General features: G+C 41.4%; 1 protein-coding gene across 2 annotated transcripts in view; it reads right to left on the reverse strand.

Moving 5' to 3' along the window:
• Positions 1–23,383, reverse strand: part of LOC139447669 (retinoblastoma-associated protein-like) — a 100,145-nt gene that overhangs the window by 24,890 nt on the left and 51,872 nt on the right. For both annotated transcript variants that reach the window (XM_071229096.1, XM_071229097.1), the window contains exons 3-14: positions 22,198–22,253; positions 21,246–21,344; positions 19,018–19,149; positions 16,591–16,644; positions 15,723–15,826; positions 14,966–15,076; positions 12,832–12,926; positions 9,184–9,255; positions 6,606–6,721; positions 4,702–4,758; positions 3,633–3,720; positions 1,194–1,355 (exon numbers count right to left, since the gene is read on the reverse strand). In XM_071229096.1, coding sequence (XP_071085197.1) covers positions 1,194–1,355; positions 3,633–3,720; positions 4,702–4,758; positions 6,606–6,721; positions 9,184–9,255; positions 12,832–12,926; positions 14,966–15,076; positions 15,723–15,826; positions 16,591–16,644; positions 19,018–19,149; positions 21,246–21,344; positions 22,198–22,253 — 1,146 coding nt within the window. The remainder of the gene's footprint in view (positions 1–1,193; positions 1,356–3,632; positions 3,721–4,701; positions 4,759–6,605; positions 6,722–9,183; positions 9,256–12,831; positions 12,927–14,965; positions 15,077–15,722; positions 15,827–16,590; positions 16,645–19,017; positions 19,150–21,245; positions 21,345–22,197; positions 22,254–23,383) is intronic.

A 23,383-nucleotide genomic window follows, 5' to 3' on the forward strand; every position in this document is an offset into this window, starting at 1 on the left:
TTTACTTTTTCACTACTAAGCAAACGTTTAAGGTTAGTATCGATATTTCATACTTAGTGTGTGAGTGTTATCAATACTTGTATCGGGAGATAAAATATCGCGATCCACCGATGCATCAGTGTATCATCCCACCACTAGTAAATAGTCGTTAATGGCTAAAATTCGAATACGCTTTTCGAACAGAACGAATTGCAATATTTTTTCCATGTTGCCATATATAGGGTAAAAAATATATAAGAAGTTTCATTATTATTATTGTCGATAACCTAAAATCAGCACAGAAAATCATTATCAAATGATATTACCCTTTAAAATTGACTGACAGAATAGACGGTAGTGAGTTCTCTCACATAGTTATCTCCCCTGTATCCATGACTACAAAATGGCAGCAACTGACCAAGCTGATTATGACATTGTGATCTAATAAAATCCTGGATATTTTATATATTTGTATACTTATCCTGTATTACCTTAGCATGCAGAAAAAAGATCTGCATGTACAATTAGTGTGAATCACTGTCAAACACTCCTAAAAATCGCAATACGTATCGCAGTAAATATTATATATTGCAAAACTATTTTGGGGCCGGTACACCGTCCTGATGACAGTCTCTGTAAAGGTCATGTGTCTCTACTTCTGTTTTCCCTCTTCGGTAGAATATTTGTATTCTACGTACCAGACATCATCAAATTTCACCTGTAATTTATCTCGGAGTCCAAACAATGTACCCCTGGCAGACAAAAGTTGGGAGAAATCGCTTTTCTGTTTAAAATTGTTAATTTTTATTTAAGATCTTATTTTCCACAATTCAGGGGTATTTTAACAATAAATTTTAACTTTGCATTCAATACATTAAAGTTAAACTAAGCACTAAAGCCTCTTCCTTTATATTGATCCAGTTGTCAGTGAATACAAGCCTTTTTTACAATGCCTTAACACTAGTCAACAGCATGAATCAGGACGGATATTGCTTTACTCCAATTTAGGAATTCTTCCTGACATTTGCACCAGACTTGAGGACCAACCTCTGAGCAGGTCCAGATAAATCCCTGTTCCTTCAATCTCATTAAAATCAGATCTAAGTTCTCGCTGCCGCTTAACAAAGATCTGAGGACATCCCATTACGGTTCACGTCAGAACGATCTCTAAATACTCTAAAACACTTAAAACATGCAACGTTCCCAGCACCCACCATGTTCAGCATCGACTCCATCACTCTGTAGTACAACCTCTTGGCCATGGTGAATCGCTGCTCTGCTATCGTTGTTTGACTCGATGCGAAGTTTGACGTGAACACTCTCTCAAGTTCCATGACTCTGTCTGCTATTGAGGTAGTTGGGTCGATTGCACAGTTCTGACAATAGAATATATCAAATACATCAATCTGTCCAGCCTGTAACTTATACAGACGAATGTCTGTTTTAAACTTGGTTTGTGCCGTGATCGCTGTGCAGAGTTGTGTCCCTTACATTTGGCAGGATCTAACGACAAAATGGGCTGGGGAGGCCATGTCATTAAGGTGCTGGTAGTCACATTGTAGAGCTGCCTCCCTTAGAAGTGCCAGAAACCTATGATCTAGTGTTGGTGGCAAGGTCACATAGGGTGCTGGGAGTCAGTTTGTAGAGTTGCCTCCCTTAGAAGTGCCAGAAACCTATGATCTAGTGTTGGTGGCAAGGTCACATAGGGTGCTGGGAGTCAGTTTGTAGAGTTGCCTCCCTTAGAAGTGCCAGAAACCTATGATCTAGTGTTGGTGGCAAGGTCACATAGGGTGCTGGGAGTCACTTTGTAGAGTTGCCTCCCTTAGAAGTGCCAGAAACCTATGATCTAGTGTTGTTGGCAAGGTCACATAAGGTGCTGGCAGTCACTTTGTAGAGTTGCCTCCCTTAGAAGTGCCAGAAACCTATGATCAAGTGTTGGTGGCAAGGTCACATAAGGTGCTGGGAGTCACTAGTGAACAATCCCAATTACCACCCCTTCCGAATGATCAATGTACACAAGACTTATTTATTCATGTATAATACACACTCGTGTGTTATATGCATCCTTAATTATCGGCAATTAAATTCTGGAAAAATATATCTGTCGTATATAAACATTTCAGGCTGTCAGCATAAACCACGAAATTTACGATCTTTCAACTCTGTTGTTTTTCACCAAAATAACATTCTAATAAGAGTCCCCTATTTCTAATTTTGAGAGCGCCCTGGGCGCTTATTATGTCGAATACGGTACTCCCGCGTCAAGCTGACACGTCACGATATATAACTAAAATGCAGTTCACATTGGAGATAAACCCAAATCACTGACTCAATTCCCAAATTTCGTTCATGTAATGATCTTTGGTTTGTTAACACTAACCCAGATCTCTGGGCCAGGGATAGTTGAGGCTTACCTCCCACACGAATCTGGCCATCTTCCCGAGGCAAAGGAGTTTTTTAACCATAAAAGTCCAGTTTCCATCCTTGCCGAACTAGGCTGGTATTATGGAGTTACGTTTTGTCTGGACTAATGAGTCTATGCATAGTCCAATCAAAACCGCGCACCGAAATCAAAATCCGGTTAGTTTAAAGTCAGTTAACTCCCTTGCCTCGTGAAGATGGAATCTGGCATGCCATGAAATAACTGAATACTATTCAAAGCTGTGAGAAGGTCAGGGGGCAGGTAGGTAGCCATCTTCCCGAGGCAAGAGAGTTAACTGACTTTAAAAGTCCAGTTTCCACCCTTGCCGAACTAGGCTGGAATTACTGGGCTAGATCGTAGCGCCACCAGTGGCTATTACGAGTTATGTCCCTTCTATACCTCTCCTATGGACCAATCAGATTCCGCCTCTCATATCACTTGCATTTGCTTCAAACAAAACGGTGGCCCCCACTCAAGATGATATGATCGATAATCAAGATCTATATTGTGTTAAGACGAGTTTTACATCGCGAAGTGCATCAAATCACGTGACCACTGGGATTAAAAACATGAAAAGATTTAGAAAATGTCTGTTGACAACAAGTTAGCGGTGCACATGCTTTGCAAATCCTGCAGTCGACCGAAATCTGCATGACAGTTTACGAACCGGATTTCGATTTCGTTGCGTGATTTTGATTGGACTATGCATAGACTCGTTAGTCCAGCCAAAATATAACTCCATAATACCAGCCTAGTTAGGCAAGGGTGGAAACTGGACTTTTATAGTCAGTTAACTCACTTGCCTCGGGAAGATGGTAGGTAGGTGAATGGACCCATGAACATCGGGGTTAGAAAAGGTCTTCAGCAACCCATGCTTGCCGTAAAACGTGACTATGCTTGTCGTAAGAGGCGACTAATAGGATCGGGTGGTCAGGCTCGCTGACTTGGTTGACTTGGTTGATGCATATCATCGTATCCCAATTCCGTAGAACAATGCCCATGATATCAATCACTGGATTGACTGGTCCAGGCTCGATTATTTACAGACCGCCATCATATAGCTGGAAAATTGCTGAGTGCAGCGTTAAACAAACAAACAAAAATTGTGGGTGTGGTGAGTAGACAGCTGAGAAGGCCAATCTTTAAAACAAAAGGAGTTTTAAGGAAGCAAGTGGACCAAACCTGCTGAGAAACCCCCGGAGGAGACAATGTACCACGTAAACATTCTTACCTTGAAATAGTTGAGGAGCTTGTCACTGGCCTGATCACTCGCATTGCAGAGAATGATCTTCAGTTGTTGAACAGTGTTCATGGCAGCTCTGTAAACATTCAAACAAACAGGATGTTCTTGTGTCAATGACCAAGGGGGACATCTTTGGCAATCTGCCAAATGTTGAAAACATTGAGAATGGAAATTTCTAAGCCATTGGTACACAGGGATTTATCCAGGGTTCCAAAGTAAGTTCCCTTGGCGGGTGAACTGGGAAAGATCACGATTGCTATTTTTTTAAAAGTACTTATTTTCCTACATTCAGAGAGCTTTTGACATTGAATTTAACATTGCATTTAATGCAAGTATATTAAACTAAGCAGGACCAACACGACAATTGGCTATTGGATCTGAGCATTCAGCTGTGCTCTTGGATAAGAGCATTCAACTGTGCACTGGGATAGAGCGTTTAGCTGTGCTCTTGGATAAGAGCATTCAACTGTGCACTTGGATAAGAGCGTTCAGATGTGCTCTTGGATCAGAGCGTTTGGTTGTGCTCTTGGATCAGAGCGTTTAGCGGTGCTCTTGGATAAGAGCGTTTAGCTGTGCTCTTGGATAAGAGCGTTTAGCTGTGCTCTTGGATAAGAGCATTTAGCTGTGCTCTTGGATCAGAGCGTTTAGCTGTGCTCTTGGACAAGAGCATTTAGCTGTGCTCTTGGATAAGAGCGTTTAGCTGTGCTCTTGGATAAGAGCATTTAGCTGTGCTCTTGGATAAGAGCATTTAGCTGTGCCTTTGGATAAAAGCGTTTACCTGTGCTCTTGGATAAGAGTGTTTAGCTGTGCTCTTGGATCAGAGCATTTAGCTGTGCTCTTGGATCAGAGCGTTTAGCTGTGCACTTGGATAAGAGCGTTTAGCTGTGCTCTTAGACAAGACCGTTTAGCTGTGCTCTTGGATCAGAGCATTTAGCCATTATATTAGCAAATATCGCCATCAGATATTTATTAGAGCGGGGCACTTATGACATTGAATACGGTAATATCTGTACTGTGATGCTCGACCCGTACATTAATTGTAGTGAAAGTAACCAACCTGACAGGGGTCATCATTTGTGGAGATCCGGACACACAGGACTGGTCCACACTGGCTCTGTAAGGAACAACAGTTGTCGTGTCACACAGACTGAGAATGTCAGTGAGTGAGTGAGTGAGTTGGGTTTAACGCCGCTTTTAATAGCATTCCAGTTATATCACGGCGTGTCAGCTTAATGTGGGAGGAAAGCCCTAAGTGATGCAGGTCTCAGACGTTTACCACTTCGGTGAAACCCACGAGCACGGGTATGGTGCTGACAAACCTAGAAACATAATTGGGGCAAACCGGGATTCGAACCAACAATCATAGGTTTTTGGCGTGCCCAAGGGACACAACTCAGCACAGCGAATCGCGGCGCCTTAGACTACTGGGCCACCCGAATGTCAGTGATACAGACTGCTTGATAAAGGTGTTAGGATCTACACCGAAACGTCGCACTAATTGTAATAAAGAATTTATTCATCCATAGAACTCGTCTTACTTCATCACACCAACTTCTAAATGCCACTGATGCATCAGTGGAGCGCGATTTCTTACTTATCGATACATGTATCAATCACAATCGCACACTGAGTAAAAAGTATCGATTCTAACCTTTAATGTATTTTTTAATAAGTGTTACACCAAACACAAATTACAAGTGAAAATGAGAAATGAAAACTTACATATTTTCATCCATTGCGCCATACTTGACCCTGCCAACTGTAAATCGTCAGTGTGCCAGGTATTGGGTTTGTTTGTTTGTTGTTTAATGCCGCACTCAGCAATATTACAGCTATATGACGGCGGTCTGTAAAAAAATAGAGTCTGGACCAGACAATCCAGTGATTGATATCATGAGCATCGATCCACGCAATTGGGATCGATGACATGTATCAACCAAGTCAGTGAGCCTGACCACCCGATCCCGTTAGTCACCTTTAACGACAAGCATGGGTTGCTGAAGACCTATTCTACCATGGACCAGGTATTTGGCATTGTGTCTATGAAAAGGATGGCCGATAAGAGCACATGCAAGTATCCGATGTATCGGAACGTAAGCAAGGTATCATGTTACTTATCGGCTCTCACAGTTGGTGTATCGTCCCAGCCCTTCTTACAGCCAGGATTAAAATCAATTTCTCCTAAAGACTTTTGACAAACAGGTGAGATGCTAACAAGGTGAGGTGAAATTGGGTTTAACGTCGCGTCCAAGATTATTGCACTTATATAGCGACGCGCATGCTGATTCATAGTGCTAGTCCAGTGAGATACCATACTGCAGTTTAACATGAATACCCCACTCAGACACAGTATAATGACTCCGAGCCGACCAGTCCTTGTTTTAGCCCCTTAATACTGAGCACCAGGCAGGGTAACAACAAGTACCATCTTTTAACGTCTTTTGGTGTGATGTGTCTGGGCGGACACTCCTCCAATGGACAACAGAATACTGGACCATTGAAAAATCACCCCTACAGAGAAAGGGTCACCTAAGCCTTACTTTTCAAATAGGGACCGACCATTTGATATTCTGGGAGGGGTGAGTGGCTGGGATATTTTCCAAAATAACATACCGTCTTACATAAAGCAACTTGCTATGGGTAAGCAGGATAGTGAAACTTTCTACTGCTGTTACAGTGAGTGAGTCGGGTTTAACACGGCTTTTAGCATTATTCCAGTTATATCGCGGCGTGTCAGCTTAATGTGGAAGGAGAGCCCGAAGTGATGCAAGTCTCAGACGCTTACCACTTCAGTGAAACCAACGAGCACGGGTATGGTGCTGACAAAACTAGAAACATATTCGGGATTCGAACCCACAATCATAGGTTTCTGGCGTGCCCAAGGGATGCAACTCTGCACAGCGAATCGCGGCGCCTTAGACGACTGGGCCACTCGTGCCCACTCTGCTGTTACAAGCTGACCTGTTTTTGTTATGATCTGATGGTATGAGGTGACTGTCATGTCGAAGAAAAAGCATCTCGTTGATATCCCCTTCCTTTTTATGTCGCTCGTCGTACTGTTCCATCAACCTCTCCAGCTGAAATATACAGCGGACGCATTGGCATCGAAAAGAGCAACACATCGAACAACACAACAATCTGAATTCCAGATGATAATAACATCATAATAACGTGTGTGAATACACAATGCCATCTAGAAAGTGGTGAAATGTATCAAGAGTGATATTTGTGATTGCTTCGTTTTAGGACAGTACAGATTCTAGTATTTAGTGGGGTTAGAGTCCCGTCTGGGATTCGAACCCACACTGCCAGAGTGAGGCACCTAATCATCAGCACACCACGTCAGGGACCTAACCCACTCAGCCACTGAGGCTTCCACAAAATAAAAGTCCCACAAGTGGTAGTCTAGATCACACACATTGCGTGCTGGCGACTAGGTGCCTCACTCTGAGAGTGTGGGTTCGAATCACGGATAGTACCCGCAAAAAATACTAGAATTTATACTTTAGTAAGACAGTGTAATCCCATATATAACACTAAAATATAATGTGTGTCAGTTTTGCTCAGCAAAGAGAGTACATGCAGAAACTACAGGGTCTATAGCACTGCGTGTCAATTATGAATGGTTGAGGATGGTAGTTCTTCAATCTCATTAAAATCGGATCTAAGTTCTCGCTGCCGCTAAACAAAGATCGGAGGACATCCTATTATGTGTCACGTGAGAACGACCTTTCGCGAACTTTGAGCGACAACTAAAGCGACTAACAAGGAGTCGATATCAGCCAATTTGAAAGCAGCTTTCTCGAGCTTTACGGCACTCGTTTCAACCTAGCAACTTCCATTTCAGACTACGCTTGAAAAATATGTTGACACAGTTCTCGATCAAAATTTTGAAAACTGAACAAGCGAACATTCCGGAATGTCTAATATATGGTTGAGATTGTATGATAGTGTTTCCCGCATACTGTGTAACGCCTCCTCCGATCAAATGTTTGTCCCAGGGAAGCGAGAGATAGACGATAATTTTGACGGAATCAAAGGGTTGCATGATCAGATAACACATTCCAACTGTCACTTGCATGATCTGGTAAGCGACGCTTTGATTGGTCGGATGAAGGGTCGTTCTGTCGTAAACTATAATGGGATGTCCTCAGATCTTTGTTTAGCGATAGCCAGAACTAAGATCTGATTTTAATGAGGTTGGTAGTTCTTAAGAATATGGAATCGGGTTCAGTCTGACAAAAGATGCAGAGCTCTGGAATTTGAACATTTGCCACATGGTGTCACATGGCCTAATTTCATTATAATAATGAGGTCTGGGCCAGACAAACCAGTGATTGGTATTATGAGGTATGGTGTACCAAGTTTATTTGTTTGTTTGTTTGTTGTTTAACACTGCACTCAGCCATATTCAGGTCTGTAAATAATCGAGTCTGGACCATACAATCCAGTGATTGACATCTACGCATTTGGGATACAACAAGTATTTGTCACAGAGTGACGAAATATCCCCCGCCTGTACACCATAGTACCAAATACGAAGACAATCCAGCGATTAGTTCTTGAGATATTGTGGCAACACCGTTTTCCAACTCCAAAAACAGATTTGCCTGCTGTGACCTTGAAAATGGGGTCAAGGTCACCAAAACTGACTGGTGTCTGCGGAGTCTGTATATACACCATAGTTACAAATATGAAGACAATCCAGAGATTAGTTCTTGAGATATTGCGGCAACACTGTTTTCTAACTCCAAAAGCAGATATGCCTGCTGTGACCTTGAAAATGGGGTCAAGGTCACCAAAACCGACTGGTGTCTGCGGAGTCTGTATATACACCATAGTTCCAAATATGAAGACATTCCAGAGATTAGTTCTTGAGATATTGCGGCAACACCGTTTTCCAACTCCAAAAGCAGATATGCCTGCTGTGACCTTGAAAATGGGGTCAAGGTCACTAAAACCAACTGGTGTCTGCGGAGTCTGTATATACACCATAGTTCCAAATATGAAGACAATCCAGAGATTAGTTCTTGAGATATTGCGGCAACACCGTTTTCCAACTCCAAAAGCAGATATGCCTGCTGTGACCTTGAAAATGGGGTCAAGGTCACCAAAACCGACTGGTGTCTGCGGAGTCTGTATATACACCATAGTTCCAAATATGAAGACAATCCAGTGTTTAGTTCTTGAGATATCGCGGCAACAAACAGGTGGGACGTACGGACGGACGTACGGACGGTCGTGAATACTATATCCCCCGCTTCGCGCTTTCGCGCGGCGGGGGATAATGACATCCATCAATCAAGTCATCGACAACCAGATCCTGTTAGTCGCCTCTTGAGGCAGGCTTAGGTTGCTGAAGACCTTTTCTACCCCGGATCTTAACAGGTGTGAACCAAGTCAAAGAGCCTGCCCTTCCCTGTCAGTTAAGTGTTATTGAGCGCTGGGAACCTATTTTGTACTGGGTCACCATGGAGCGACCTACTTCCATCACATGACCTTGACTCACTGACACTGAAGGTCAGGGTGTGGTACTTACATCCAGGTCTCCATCGATGTGCGGCAGTTCCTGGAAGAAGGGCTCCGTACAGTTCTGCTGAATGACTTGCACCTGGGAATACAAGGCACGATGTGATCAATACAAGGCCCACTCCTATCAATACAAGGCACGATGTGATCAATACAAGGCACACTCCTATCAATACAAGGCACAATGTGATCAATACAAGGCCCACTCCTATCAATACAAGGCACGATGTGATCAATACAAGGCACGCTCCTATCAATACAAGGCACGATGTGATCAATACAAGGCATGATGTGATCAATACAAGGCACGATGTGATCAATACAAGGCACGCTCCTATCAATACAAGGCACGATGTGATCAATACAAGGCATGATGTGATCAATACAAGGCACGATGTGATCAATACAAGGCACGCTCCTATCAATACAAGGCACGATGTGATCAATACAAGGCATGATGTGATCAATACAAGGCCCACTCCTATCAATACAAGGCACGATGTGATCAATACAAGGCATGATGTGATCAATACAAGGCCAACTCCTATCAATACAAGGCACGATGTGATCAATACAAGGCACACTCCTATCAATACAAGGCAGATGTGATCAATACAAGGCACACTCCTATCAATACAAGGCATGATGTGATCAATACAAGGAATGATGTGATCAATACAAGGCCCACTCCTATCAATACAAGGCACGATGTGATCAATACAAGGCACGATGTGATCAATACAAGGCACACTCCTATCAATACAAGGCATGATGTGATCAATACAAGGAATGATGTGATCAATACAAGGCACGCTCCTATCAATACAAGGCACGATGTGATCAATACAAGGCATGATGTGATCAATACAAGGCACGATGTGATCAATACAAGGCACGCTCCTATCAATACAAGGCACGATGTGATCAATACAAGGCATGATGTGATCAATACAAGGCCCACTCCTATCAATACAAGGCACGATGTGATCAATACAAGGCCCACTCTTATCAATACAAGGCTCACTCCTATCAATACAAGGCAGATGTGATCAATACAAGGCACACTCCTATCAATACAAGGCATGATGTGATCAATACAAGGCCAACTCCTATCAATACAAGGCTCACTCCTATCAATACAAGGCAGATGTGATCAATACAAGGCACACTCCTATCAATACAAGGCATGATGTGATCAATACAAGGCTCACTCCTATCAATACAAGGCATGATGTGATCAATACAAGGCTCACTCCTATCAATACAAGGCATGATGTGATCAATACAAGGCTCACTCCTATCAATACAAGGCATGATGTGATCAATACAAGGCTCACTCCTATCAATACAAGGCATGATGTGATCAATACAAGGCACGATGTGATCAATACAAGGCTCACTCCTATCAATACAAGGCATGATGTGATCAATACAAGGCTCACTCCTATCAATACAAGGCATGATGTGATCAATACAAGGCATGATGTGATCAATACAAGGCCAACTCCTATCAATACAAGGCACGATGTGATCAATACAAGGCACACTCCTATCAATACAAGGCAGATGTGATCAATACAAGGCACACTCCTATCAATACAAGGCATGATGTGATCAATACAAGGAATGATGTGATCAATACAAGGCCCACTCCTATCAATACAAGGCTCACTCCTATCAATACAAGGCACACTCCTATCAATACAAGGCATGATGTGATCAATACAAGGAATGATGTGATCAATACAAGGCCAACTCCTATCAATACAAGGCACGATGTGATCAATACAAGGCACACTCCTATCAATTCAAGGCCCACTCCTATCAATACAAGGCACGATGTGATCAATACAAGGCATGATGTGATCAATACAAGGCCCACTCCTATCAATACAAGGCCCACTCCTATCAATACAAGGCACGATGTGATCAATACAAGGCCCACTCCTATCATTACAAGGCACGATGTGATCAATACAAGGCCCACTCCTATCAAAACATGGTACACTCCTATCAATACAAGGCATGATGTGATCAATACAAGGAATGATGTGATCAATACAAGGCCCACTCCTATCAATACAAGGCTCACTCCTATCAATACAAGGCTCACTCCTATCAATACAAGGCACACTCCTATCAATACAAGGCACAATGTGATCAATACAAGGCCCACTCCTATCAATTCAAGGCACGATGTGATCAATACAAGGCCCACTCCTATCAATACAAGGCACAATGTGATCAATACAAGGCCAACTCCTATCAATACAAGGCTCACTCCTATCAATACAAGGCTCACTCCTATCAATACAAGGCACACTCCTATCAATACAAGGCACAATGTGATCAATACAAGGCCCACTCCTATCAATTCAAGGCACGATGTGATCAATACAAGGCCCACTCCTATCAATACAAGGCACGATGTGATCAATACAAGGCCCACTCTTATCAATACAAGGCATGATGTGATCAATACAAGTATGCATTAAATTGCTGACAAACGTCTAAAATTGTTTACAATCATAATTTTGGGGGGAAATGAGTGACAACCAATAGGGCTGAATCATGTAGTAGTTTTCAAGTCGGTGAGTGAGTAAGTGAGTGATTGAGCTTCAAGCAGTTTTGTTTGTTTGTTTAATGCCTCACCCAGCAATTTCCAGCTATATGACGGCACTCTGTAAATAATGAAATCTGGCCCCGACAATCCAATGAGTGATATCATGAGCATCCATCCACGCAATTGAGATACGATGATATGCATCAACCAAGTCAGTGAGCATGCCCACCCGATCCCGTTAGTCGCCTTTTACGACAAGCATAGTCGCCTTTTACGGCAAGCATGGGTTGCTGAAGACCTATTCCAACCCAGGTCTTCACAGGTCAGTATGTCAGTCATTTACACAAACTTAGTGTAGAAGGAAAGCCCATGTTATGCAGGGAGAGAAGTGTACGACTTTGTTGAAACCTAAAAGCTGACATAGTTCCTACCCAGAATTAATCTGGACTCCAACCATCACCAGCAGACAAGCTCCTCACAGCGATAGTCCGTTCGGGGAGCTCTATACTATCGCTGCCACCAGTCAAAACTCCCCACTGTGATAAGTGGCCCCAACTTTGCTTGGAGTTGAACTCGCAACCAAATGACCGTTATGTTTACAAACACGTGACGGCTGTCGTCATGCCGAATACACTTAGCGCTGATAAATTTGAATTTCTATTTCATTAAAAGTATCAACTTTAATTGATATAGTAAGAATGTAAGGGAGAAGTTGGTTGATTTTCCGTTAGTCTGCATTCTCGAACCAATCTGATTATTAAAACAACAAAGCAAAATCACCTGAAATCACCTGAAAACATGGCCAATCGTAAACCTTTTCAAAATGAAATATGATGGCATTCCCAAAAGTATAAACGTTACTAATATGGGGTTAGAGGGCAAATTTCAAGATTCTTGTAATGGCCGCGCCCACACTAGTGGCAGCGATGTTACCGAGAGTGTAACGAAGGTGTCACGCTGGGAAGGAGCTTGCCCCAGCAGATAGCAAAGGGAGACAACTCCGCATCTAGATTCTGATACCTTCAACATGCTCAAGAACAGTTCAGCTCAAAGTTCATTTAAACGTATATTCATTCACTGCTACTGAACTCTCACCTCTTCAATGCTTGTTTTGACTTGTTCAGCAAGTTTCAACAACATATTTGTTGTTCTGCTTTCTGTTGTTTGTAAACAGCCAATGCGGATCACATCTTAAACAGATGAAAACAAGAGTCATTAGAAAGATGACATACCCTCCGGCAGCTGTCTGTAAAGCAACCACTAGTAAATGTGCAATTCTGTATGTAATGAGTCAACAGTTGAATGTTCTTTAAGAAGCATACATTGTTTACCAACAAAAGATCTACCATGCTCGCATCCATAAGAAATGGAAAGTAAAACGTGTGTTTCTGTGGGTTTTTTTAATGCAAACAAATGACTAATTACAAGAAACAATAACTAAAAAAGCGTATAGTCAACGAAGTCATCTATATCCCCTGCCTAAACTTAAATCAAAAATGTTGCCATGGAAACGTAAAAAATAAAAACTTCTAAAATTCCTAAATAGCAAAAGGCACAACTTCAGTATGTGACTGATAGATATACCAAGTTTCGATCAAATACACTGAATTGTCTTCGAGTTCTGCCCCGGGAAGAGAATGATTACAGACGGATGGACAGACAGACTGGCTGATCGCTATATATATATTATATGCCGGGGGGATAATAAGTGATGAGAATAATTGCAGAATATGAAGTACAATTTATCATTTTCTAAATTACAACATTTCTTTAGGTTAGTGAGTGAGTTGGGTTTAACGCCGCTTTTAACAGTATTCCAGTCATATCACGGCATGTCAGCTTAGTGTGGGAGGAAAGCCCCAAGTGATGCAGGTCTCAGATGTTTACCACTTCAGTGAAACCACGAGCACGGGTATGGTGCCGACAAACCTATAAACATAATCAGGGCGAACCGGGATTCAAACCCACAATCATAGGTTTCTGGCGTGTCCAAGGGACGCAACTCTAAACTGGGGGTTTTCTGATACAATGTTGTTTGTTTCTCACACCACACTCAGCAATCTTCCAGCTTTGACGATGGCCTATAAATATTCGAGTCGGGACAAACCAGTGATTGATATTATGAGCAAAGATCCACGCAGTGGGGGAATGCTGGCCCGGCAAGCCCAGCACATTCCCAGTCGCCTCTCATTCCTAGTCGCCAGCAAATATTAAACGGAACATTTTCCAATCCGAAATCCCCACACTGGAGACCACCTCCATGGCCCAGAGAGCGGAAGATCCGGGGTTCGATCTCCGGACGCGACATACCAAAAGACATTAAAAGATGGTACTTCTTGTTACCCTGTCTGGCGCTCGGCATTAAGGATGGGGGGGGCTAAAACAAGACTGGTCGGCTCGGAGTCAGTATACTGTGTCGGAGTAGGGTATTCATGTTAAACTTGTGGCATGGTATCTCAGTGAGCTAGCACTATAAATCGGCATCAGTCCGGACTAGTACAAGCAGCCACACACACACGTACATGTACGTCGCCTTATAAGTGCAATAATCCTGGAGGCGATGTTCAACCCCATCTCACCCCACCTAATAACACTTGAGCACCCAGTCAAGAAATAAATATTGAACATGTTCAATTTGTATTCTGGAAGTCGTAAGTCATCCGATCCCGCGGGGTACATGGTAGATGTACCCTGTGTGTGAGCCAATGTACCCCGAGACATCAGGTATCGGTTGATGACGATTGTATACTACTGACATTCATACCATCCGGAATCAATGGTTACACTTGTCTTGAATAAAACCAATCAGAGTTACTTCCTTTTACCCGATGCATTTGGAAAGACATCAGTTCAATCAGAACCCCGCCCGAGATCGGGCTGAAGGGAAAAGCTAGCATTTAATGTAAGGTAAGATAGACCATTACCCATACGTACATACAGCCAAAACACATATCTTTTTGGATAAGCTAAGGAAATGAGGCACTGCATAGCTCTTTGAAGACAAATGAGCCCAACCGTCATGCTTGATCATTTGTTTGTTTGTTTGTTTGTTTGTTTGTTTAACGCCACACTCAGCAATATTCCAGCTATGCAACAGCAGTCTGTAAAAAATCGACTTATTTACAGACTACCATCACATAGCTGGATAATGCTGAGTGTGGCGTTAAACAACAAACAAACAAAAGATAGAAATCTTGCCACACCATCTGAATGTCTTTTTAAATCTTACCATAAGGGGGATTCAGCAGAAACGACGGCGTTGTTCGGAGGACAAACTCTAAACAACACATGAGCAACAACACAGCATGATTCAGATCCTGGTTGTCAACGAGGAAGTGATCTGAAAGACAAACACTAGTTTAGACTCTTATGACAACTGAACAAGGTAGATTCAGAGGGTCTTTGAAATTCTCTGAAGACAAAGAAGGTAATTCACTTATGTATTTTATCCGAAACAATACCCTCGGCATCTAAGTAAGTGTCCGGAACTTATTTGAACCAAACCGTAATAATCTTAACCATGCCACTGGCGCTGTCACACAGGATTCAGTGTTCCCGCTGGATTTTGAAACTAAAAATTACCAATCCCCCCTATTTTTTGCCAGTCCCAACTTTCAACAAATAAAAAAATGTTTGAAAATTATATGGTTTTAATTCTTTCAACATCAGGTTCAGAGCAAAGTCACAATTTTCTCTCTCTTTTTTCATATTTCGAGACCAAGTTGCTACAAATGGATATTTAACCTAAAAATAGACAAGGGGAAACCCTGATGGTAACCATGGTTTGTTCGAATAATGTACTTATATGAATATCACCAATGTTTTGTTCAACAACAAAGATTCATAAGGTACTTTATTTGCCGGTCCACAGGGACTAGCAGTCACATGAATTACCGCTCCAAGCCTAATTTTACCTGTAAAAAATAGGTAATTACCGGTAAAATAACCAGGAAACATTGAACGTAGAGGGTACAATCATATCTCACTTTTTGTATGCAGGAAGATCGTCCAACACAGCTTTTTCCTGAATGAAACTCCTTCAGTCTCAGGCACCGGGGGCATCACATTCTCACGGAAATATACATTTTCTCTAAAAACAAGAACAATTGAAGTCAGGGTTCGACGGATACTCTTGTTAACTAGACAAAGGCTTGTGAAAATTTATACTTGCCTTGAAGACAAGATATAGGACGATACACATACCCAACAACTACATTTATAAATTATGTGTTAAATTTGGGGATGAAAAATCTAATCAATAATTAGGTACGAGTGACAATTGGTGATTATAAATAATTAATGTTGACCAGTTACTTCTTTGTTACATCCAAAAAATCTAATGCTGTAAATAAAACAGAAACACGATAAATGTTTTCAAAATTGTCCAATAGTGTAATGAACATCATCATCATACGAACGTCCTACCATGGAAGTCAACAAAATAACAGGAGATTTGCATATTTCTGTTTGAAGCTTTAGCCAGATTTAACCTGGCCTACTCTGAGACCAATATTCAGCCCCAAGTCGGAAATATTCCCAAATTGTAAGATTACTGTATAACTGTATACTGTAATACACTTTTCAAATGCATGTATTGCCGTAAAGAGTGACTATGCTTGTCGTAAAAGGCGACTAACGGGATCGGCTGGTCAGGCTCGCTGACTTGGTTGATCCCAATTGCGTGGATCGATGCTCTATGATATTTATCACTGGATTGTCTGGTCAAGACTCGTTTATTTACAGACCGCCATCATATAGCAGGAATATTTCTGAGTGCAGCGTTAAATAAGAAACAAACAAACAAACAAACAAACAAACAAACAAACAAACAAACAAATTCTAATGACTACTCACTCATTTGAATCCTCATCTGTCTTAGGATCTTCTCTAAACACAGACCGGCATAGTCTACAACACAAACATCACACATACAAACTGACTCGTCAGTAAAACCCAGGCGCATAACTTTTCTGATTAATAACTGTTTAATTGTCATTCTCAAAGTTGGTGACTGAATAATATAAAAACGTACAACTTTATAGATAACAATTTCTAGTTCATTGCATTTAGCGCCATTTTGACATAGATTCTTGCAATGTGCATTCTGATTCCTGTTTGATGACGAATCTACATAGAAACATCACTAAAGGCAATAAGCCAGAAGCTGTTATCCTTGAAGTGAGGAAGGTGTTCAGACACAATAATCTTAATATCAGAAACCTTTGCACCTTAACTATTCCCAAACATATAACATTCAGCAAATTTATTTCACATTTTTTTTTATCGTTATAATCTATTTTGTCTGGGTTTGCGATCTGGTTCATTTGTAAATAAAAAATTTAATTTGACGTTAACATGATACACGACTTTTCCATTGGACCAGAGGTCAGTCACATGACCCCGAAATTGACGTTAATAAGTGTATGAACGACACAATTTGACGTTCATAGGTTTTTCATGAGACCGTGTTCTTGAAATGACGTAAACACTGACGGACTTCTTCCACATTCCTGGGAATTACCCAGCACGAGACATACGTAAGCGTTCTTTCTGATCATTTAGAACTTTTAATCTTGATCTCAGCGTTTCAGTATACATTGAGAAACGTCAGAGAGCGTGACTGCATGAATGTTCACGACTATCCTCGCTGCGGCCCATCCTAATGAACAAAGATCAAATGCACATCCAAACTATTGTAGTATTGTCTCGATCCGTGTCAAGGCTGACAGTGACTGTCTCCAGCAATCTATGCATTTACCTTAGTGTCTGTTTGACGCATCTTTAATCGCCTTTCAATGATCGACCAGTTGATCAATGATGACTAACACATGTAACCGCCACAGGTTCATTAACAACTCCGGAAATCTCTTGCGTCACGTTTATCGCGTCGGCCATTTTGACATCTTGTACTTGATGTAAATGTATTACGACGCACTGTCATTGTGACTGACTTACTGAGGTAGTTCTTTACAGACCTTTCTCATCTAATGAGGATATAATTTGAACACCTGTTGCGCAAGATGTTTCTGAAGAGCAAGTTGTGCATCCATACGCTCATGTCACCTCTATTTTTGAGGAACTATTTTACTCCGCGATATAGCTGGTTGTTGTATGGCGGTCAGTGTAAACATGAAGTCTCAACGTTCATACAGTTTGGCCCTCACTCTATAAAGGTTCATATTTCAATGAACTCACACAAAGTGAAGGTCAATTCTTAAATACACCTATCAGAAAATGTCTGTTGCCTTTGCATAACAGCTGTGAGACAAGCACGACATCACTCTAGGACAGGATTTGACTGGAATGTCATTGATTGATTGCGGTCATCAACTTATGATAGAAGACTCCTGGGTAGCATCAGGATTTCAACACAACCTTCAAAGCAATCTTAGCGCTAAGTCTGTCGTAAGTCTATGTTAAAGTATGGGAGTTACGATCTTCTCAGCGCTACGATCGCTTTGTGGAACGGGGCCCTGATCTAAATCCCTGGGCGATGTCAGGATACAAAGGATGACATCATACGTTTCCACGGAAACAAAATCTGCCTTGTCAGCAGAATACAGAGAAAAAATACAAACTCAAATATTTTCTGATAGGTATTAACTAGATGTAATATGTGATGAATGTACAGTAGAACACGGATATAACGAACACAGATAGAGCAAACTAACGGATACAACGAACTGTTACAAAATCATATAAAATTTGTGTATATAACGAACTGGAGTGGAACTAACGTATATAGCAAACTGATATCTGATCCCCGACAAGCCCATCTAACACTAATTAGTGATGTGTATAGCGAACTGAGAAATCTCACTCAGTGTCAAGTGACACTAACAATTAATTGGCTATCGACACAATCAGCGGTGACGATTTAAATTTGTTGAACTTGCTTTATGCTTATCTTACCTGTAACTGGACTAATCTTGTCTGTAAGACATACATAAATTTCACGAGGTTACGTCAAAGTGTCACTTCACTAGCACACGCTAACATGGCGGGCAATGCTGCAAGTGCCTGTATCGTGTTTCCAAGCGAAAACGTATATAACGAAAAATGTATATAACAAACTGATTTCTCCAGTCCCTTGTAGTGTGTTATATCCATGTTCTACTTTAGCATATTTGTTACATACTGAATGACAGGTGTTTCAAATTTTGGATGTACCTGTCAAGAAACATATTTATACCAGTACAAAGTCCCCGAGTATGACTTTTGTTATGAATAAGAGCCTATTTTATCTTTTTTTTAGATGTTGTTTTTTAAACTGTTACTTACTTTTCAAATGTGTGGAAGAGGGCAGACACGATCAAATAGTTTTTCTCCAGACTCAGTAGATGCAGCCGGACCGACTCGCTGACGGCACAACTCTCCTTCAGCACGCGCATCCTCTTGAAGAACTCTGTGATGCTGGAACATGTGATGCGAACAAAGCTGTTTACCATGTGTAACAGTTTTGGTTGGTTTGTTGTTTAATGCCGCACTCAGCAATATTCCAGCTATATGGCGGCGGTCTGGAAAAAATCGAGTCGGGACCAGACAATCCAGTGATTGACATCACGAGCATCGATCCACGCAATTGGGATCGATGACATGCATCAACCAAGTCAGCGAACCTGACCACCCGATCCCGTTAGTCGCCTTTACCGACAAGCATAGTCGTCTTTAACGCCAAGCATGGGTTGCTGAAGACCTATTCTACCCCGGATCTTCACGGGTAACATGTGTAACAAGTAGAGGTGGGACTAGTCACCGATGCATCGTCATTTTTTACCTCTTGACACAAGTATCAATCACAGTGGCACGGGGCGGTCGGGTAGCCTATTGGTTAAAGCGTCCGCTCGTCACGCCGAAAACCCGGGTTCGATTCTCGATATGGGTACAATGTGCGAAGCCCATTTCTGGTTTCCCCCGCTATGATATTGCTGGAATATTGCCAAAAGCGGCGTAAAACCATACTCACTCACTCACAGTGGCACACTAAGTCAAAAATATTGTTACATACCTTACAAGTTTGTAGTTATAACTGTTTCATCAAACAATAATATAGTATCAGACGTTAGTAGTGTAAACAAAAATATTTTCATCCGTGTGTCATATTTGACACTACCAACTGTAAATCGTCAGTGTGCCAGGTATTTGACAATATTGTCTATGAAAAAGATGGCTTACGCATCACCGATAAGAGCACATGTAGGTAGCTTGAAACATATCTGATCATGTAGAAGGTATTGTGATAGTATCGGCTCGCACAGTTGGTGTATTGCCCATGCCCTGGTATTAAGGGAGAGGACATCCTCAATCACCCATCTCTGTTGGGGAGGCCGGGGGGTATCGGGGGGTATCGGGGGGTGGAGGGGTTGGGGGAGTGTGGTTACTTAGCCCGGAGCTCCAGATAAGCTTTTGGTGTTGTGGGTATTTTACCCATGCATTTTAAAACCATTGGGTATCAGTAATTCTATCTGGGTATTCAAATTTCAGTTACCCACTAGTTTTTACACATGTGGGTATTTAAGTTAAATATTTAAAAACACTATTCATCTAGTCCCTGCAAACTGGTGTCGTGTGGGTTTGAGAGCTTTATAGGACGATACCACGATACTTCCACAAGAAAGTGTGATGGCAAATGATCATGATGTAACTGTCATCGTGGAGTTTGGCAAGGTTGACGAAATGACCGTTTATAATTTCAAAATAAGCTGCTGATTTGCTAATCGAATACGCATGGTTACTTCACAATATTTTGATGATACACACAAGTTTTATTTTTGTAGGGTATCTGTAATGTTTGTTGAGTATTTGATACGCTTGGATTTTATTTTACTGCGTATTTCTGCATTTCTGATGCTTATTTTTACGCAGATACGCAGCTTATCTGAAGCACTGTGTCCACACCCAGTACTCAGTACATCCTTTATACCTCTTGGGTTCACATTTCAGTAAACCTACACAACCCCCGGATCCCGTGGTTCTCACCATCTCCAATTACCTGCCCTTGGTTTTGATTGGTTATGCTACTCAGTCTAACGGACCAATCAGAATGCAAGTTACCAACCTGCCTCAATGCTGGGTACGGGATATCAACAACATGGCGTCCAGTCCGGTTCATTAGCCATATTGAAATTGCAATTACAAAGCCCTGAATAAACTTGAACCCCTCATGCATTTCAGTGTTAGAAAGTGGCACTAGTCCTGTAGTCCTTGCCAAACTGGCCAATAGTTAAGGTATCATAAGGACCAGTAGAAATTTGCCATTTTTAAGGGTTTTGTTATGTGTTATCATTATAAGGACTAGTGGACTAAATATGTTAGTTTCTAACCCTGCATATCATAGTAAAATGTATCTGAACAAAATTTCAGCTTAATCCATCAAGCAATTTCAAAGAAGTAAAGAATATTAAACATTAACGTACGACGACAGATGACTTGCAATGACATAAGTTTGTAGAGATCAGGTGAGCTAAATACTGCAAGTTTGAGTACAGACACCACTGAGGGAGACTTACTTGAGGTTGGTGTGTTGCAGCAGGCTGGTGAGGGTGATGCAGGGGTTGCCGTCCAGGTAGCCACACTGCAACTGGGGGTCCAGCGGACCGTACGGCATCCTGAAATCAAGGATGCAACTTAAAATTGTTTATAATTCGGAATTGTGAGTGAGAGTTTTAATACCACTTTGAATTATATTCCAGTTCTATTATGGCACATCAGTTTAATGTGGGAGGAAAGCCCGAAATGATGAATGTCTCAAAACCCATGTTTGTTTGTTGTTCAACATCGCACTCAACAACATTCCAGCTATATGGTAGCAGTCAGTAAATAATCAAGTGTTAACCAGACAATCAATTGATTCATATTGTGAACGATTCATGCCAAGAAAGTGATGACACCTACCAACCAAGTCAGCAAGCCTGACCTCCCCTCCTACAACTGACCTACACTCCTACAACCAACACAGGATGCTGGGGACCCCGGAATGCCTGTGGGTTGAGAAATGTATGAGTGTACGCACTGTGTGACAAACTTCGTGAATCTGTGATCTGAAGGCGACTATGCTTGCTGTAAAAGGCGACTATGCTTGTCATAAGAGGCGACTCAGGCGATCAGGTGGTCAGACTCGCTGACTTGGTTGATGCATGTCATCGATCACAATTACGTGGATCGATGCTCATGATATCAATCACTTGATTGTCTGGTCCAGACTTGATTATTTAAAGATAGTTGGAATATTGCTGAGCGTGGCGTTAAACGACAAACAAACAAACTGTGATTTGAACTTGGAATCCTGAAGGGACACAGCTCTGCACAACGAATTGTGTTTGCCACCAGCCCAAATAACAATAAAATGTAAGGATATCATTTAAGAGCTAGGATTGCTATGACTTGCCTGGTGGACTGAACCCGCTGTAGTATACACTTATATCGATGGGCTGAACCCATAGAGGTGTTGACAGAACTTACCTGGTATCCACCATCGCCATATACAAGGCACATGTAAACAGGTCGAAATAGGAAGACTGAAAAAGAAAGAAAAGGTCAATTAGATTTGGTTTAACATGTTTAAATAACACAACTATAGCTCAAGCATATATCTCATCTTTAACTCAAGCATGTCTCATCTTTAACTCAAGCATATATTTCATCTTTAACTCAAGCATATATCTCATCTTTAACTCAAGCATATATCTATCTTCTATCAAGCACTTCTCATCTTTAACTCAAGCACTTCTCATCTTTAACTCAAGCATATATCTCATCTTTTACATGTTTAACTCAAGCATATATCTATCTTTTACTCAAGCACTTCTCATCTTTTACTCACACATGTCTCATCTTTAACTCAAGCACTTCTCATCTTTAACTCACACATGTCTCTTTAACATCTTTAACTCAAGCACTTCTCATCTTTAACTCACACATGTCTCTTTAACATCTTTAACTCAAGCACTTCTCATCTTTAACTCACACATGTCTCTTTAACATCTTTAACTCAAGCACTTCTCATCTTTAACTCAAGCACTTCTCATCTTTAACTCAAGCACTTCTCATCTTTAACTCACACATGTCTCTTTAACATCTTTTACTCAAGCACTTCTCATCTTTTACTCACACATGTCTCATCTTTAACTCAAGCACTTCTCATCTTTAACTCACACATGTCTCTTTAACATCTTTAACTCAAGCACTTCTCATCTTTAACTCACACATGTCTCATCTTTAACTCAAGCACTTCTCATCTTTAACTCAAGCATATATCTCATCTTTTACATGTTTAACTCAAGCATATATCTATCTTTTACTCAAGCACTTCTCATCTTTTACTCAGGCACTTCTCATCTTTTACTCAGGCACTTCTCATCTTTTACTCAGGCACTTCTCATCTTTTACTCAAGCACTTCTCATCTTTTACTCAGGCACTTCTCATCTTTAACTCAAGCACTTCTCATCTTTTACTAAAGCACTTCTCATCTTTTACTCAAGCACTTCTCATCTTTAACTCAAGCACTTCTCATCTTTAACTCAGGCACTTCTCATCTTTAACTCAAGCACTTCTCATCTTTTACTCAGGCACTTCTCATCTTTAACTCAGGCACTTCTCATCTTTTACTCAGGCACTTCTCATCTTTAACTCAGGCACTTCTCATCT

The sequence above is a fragment of the Haliotis cracherodii genome, unplaced genomic scaffold, assembly GCF_022045235.1.
Source record: "Haliotis cracherodii isolate W230 unplaced genomic scaffold, xgHalCrac1.p SCAF_7, whole genome shotgun sequence".
Taxonomy (NCBI): Eukaryota; Metazoa; Mollusca; class Gastropoda; order Lepetellida; family Haliotidae; genus Haliotis; species Haliotis cracherodii.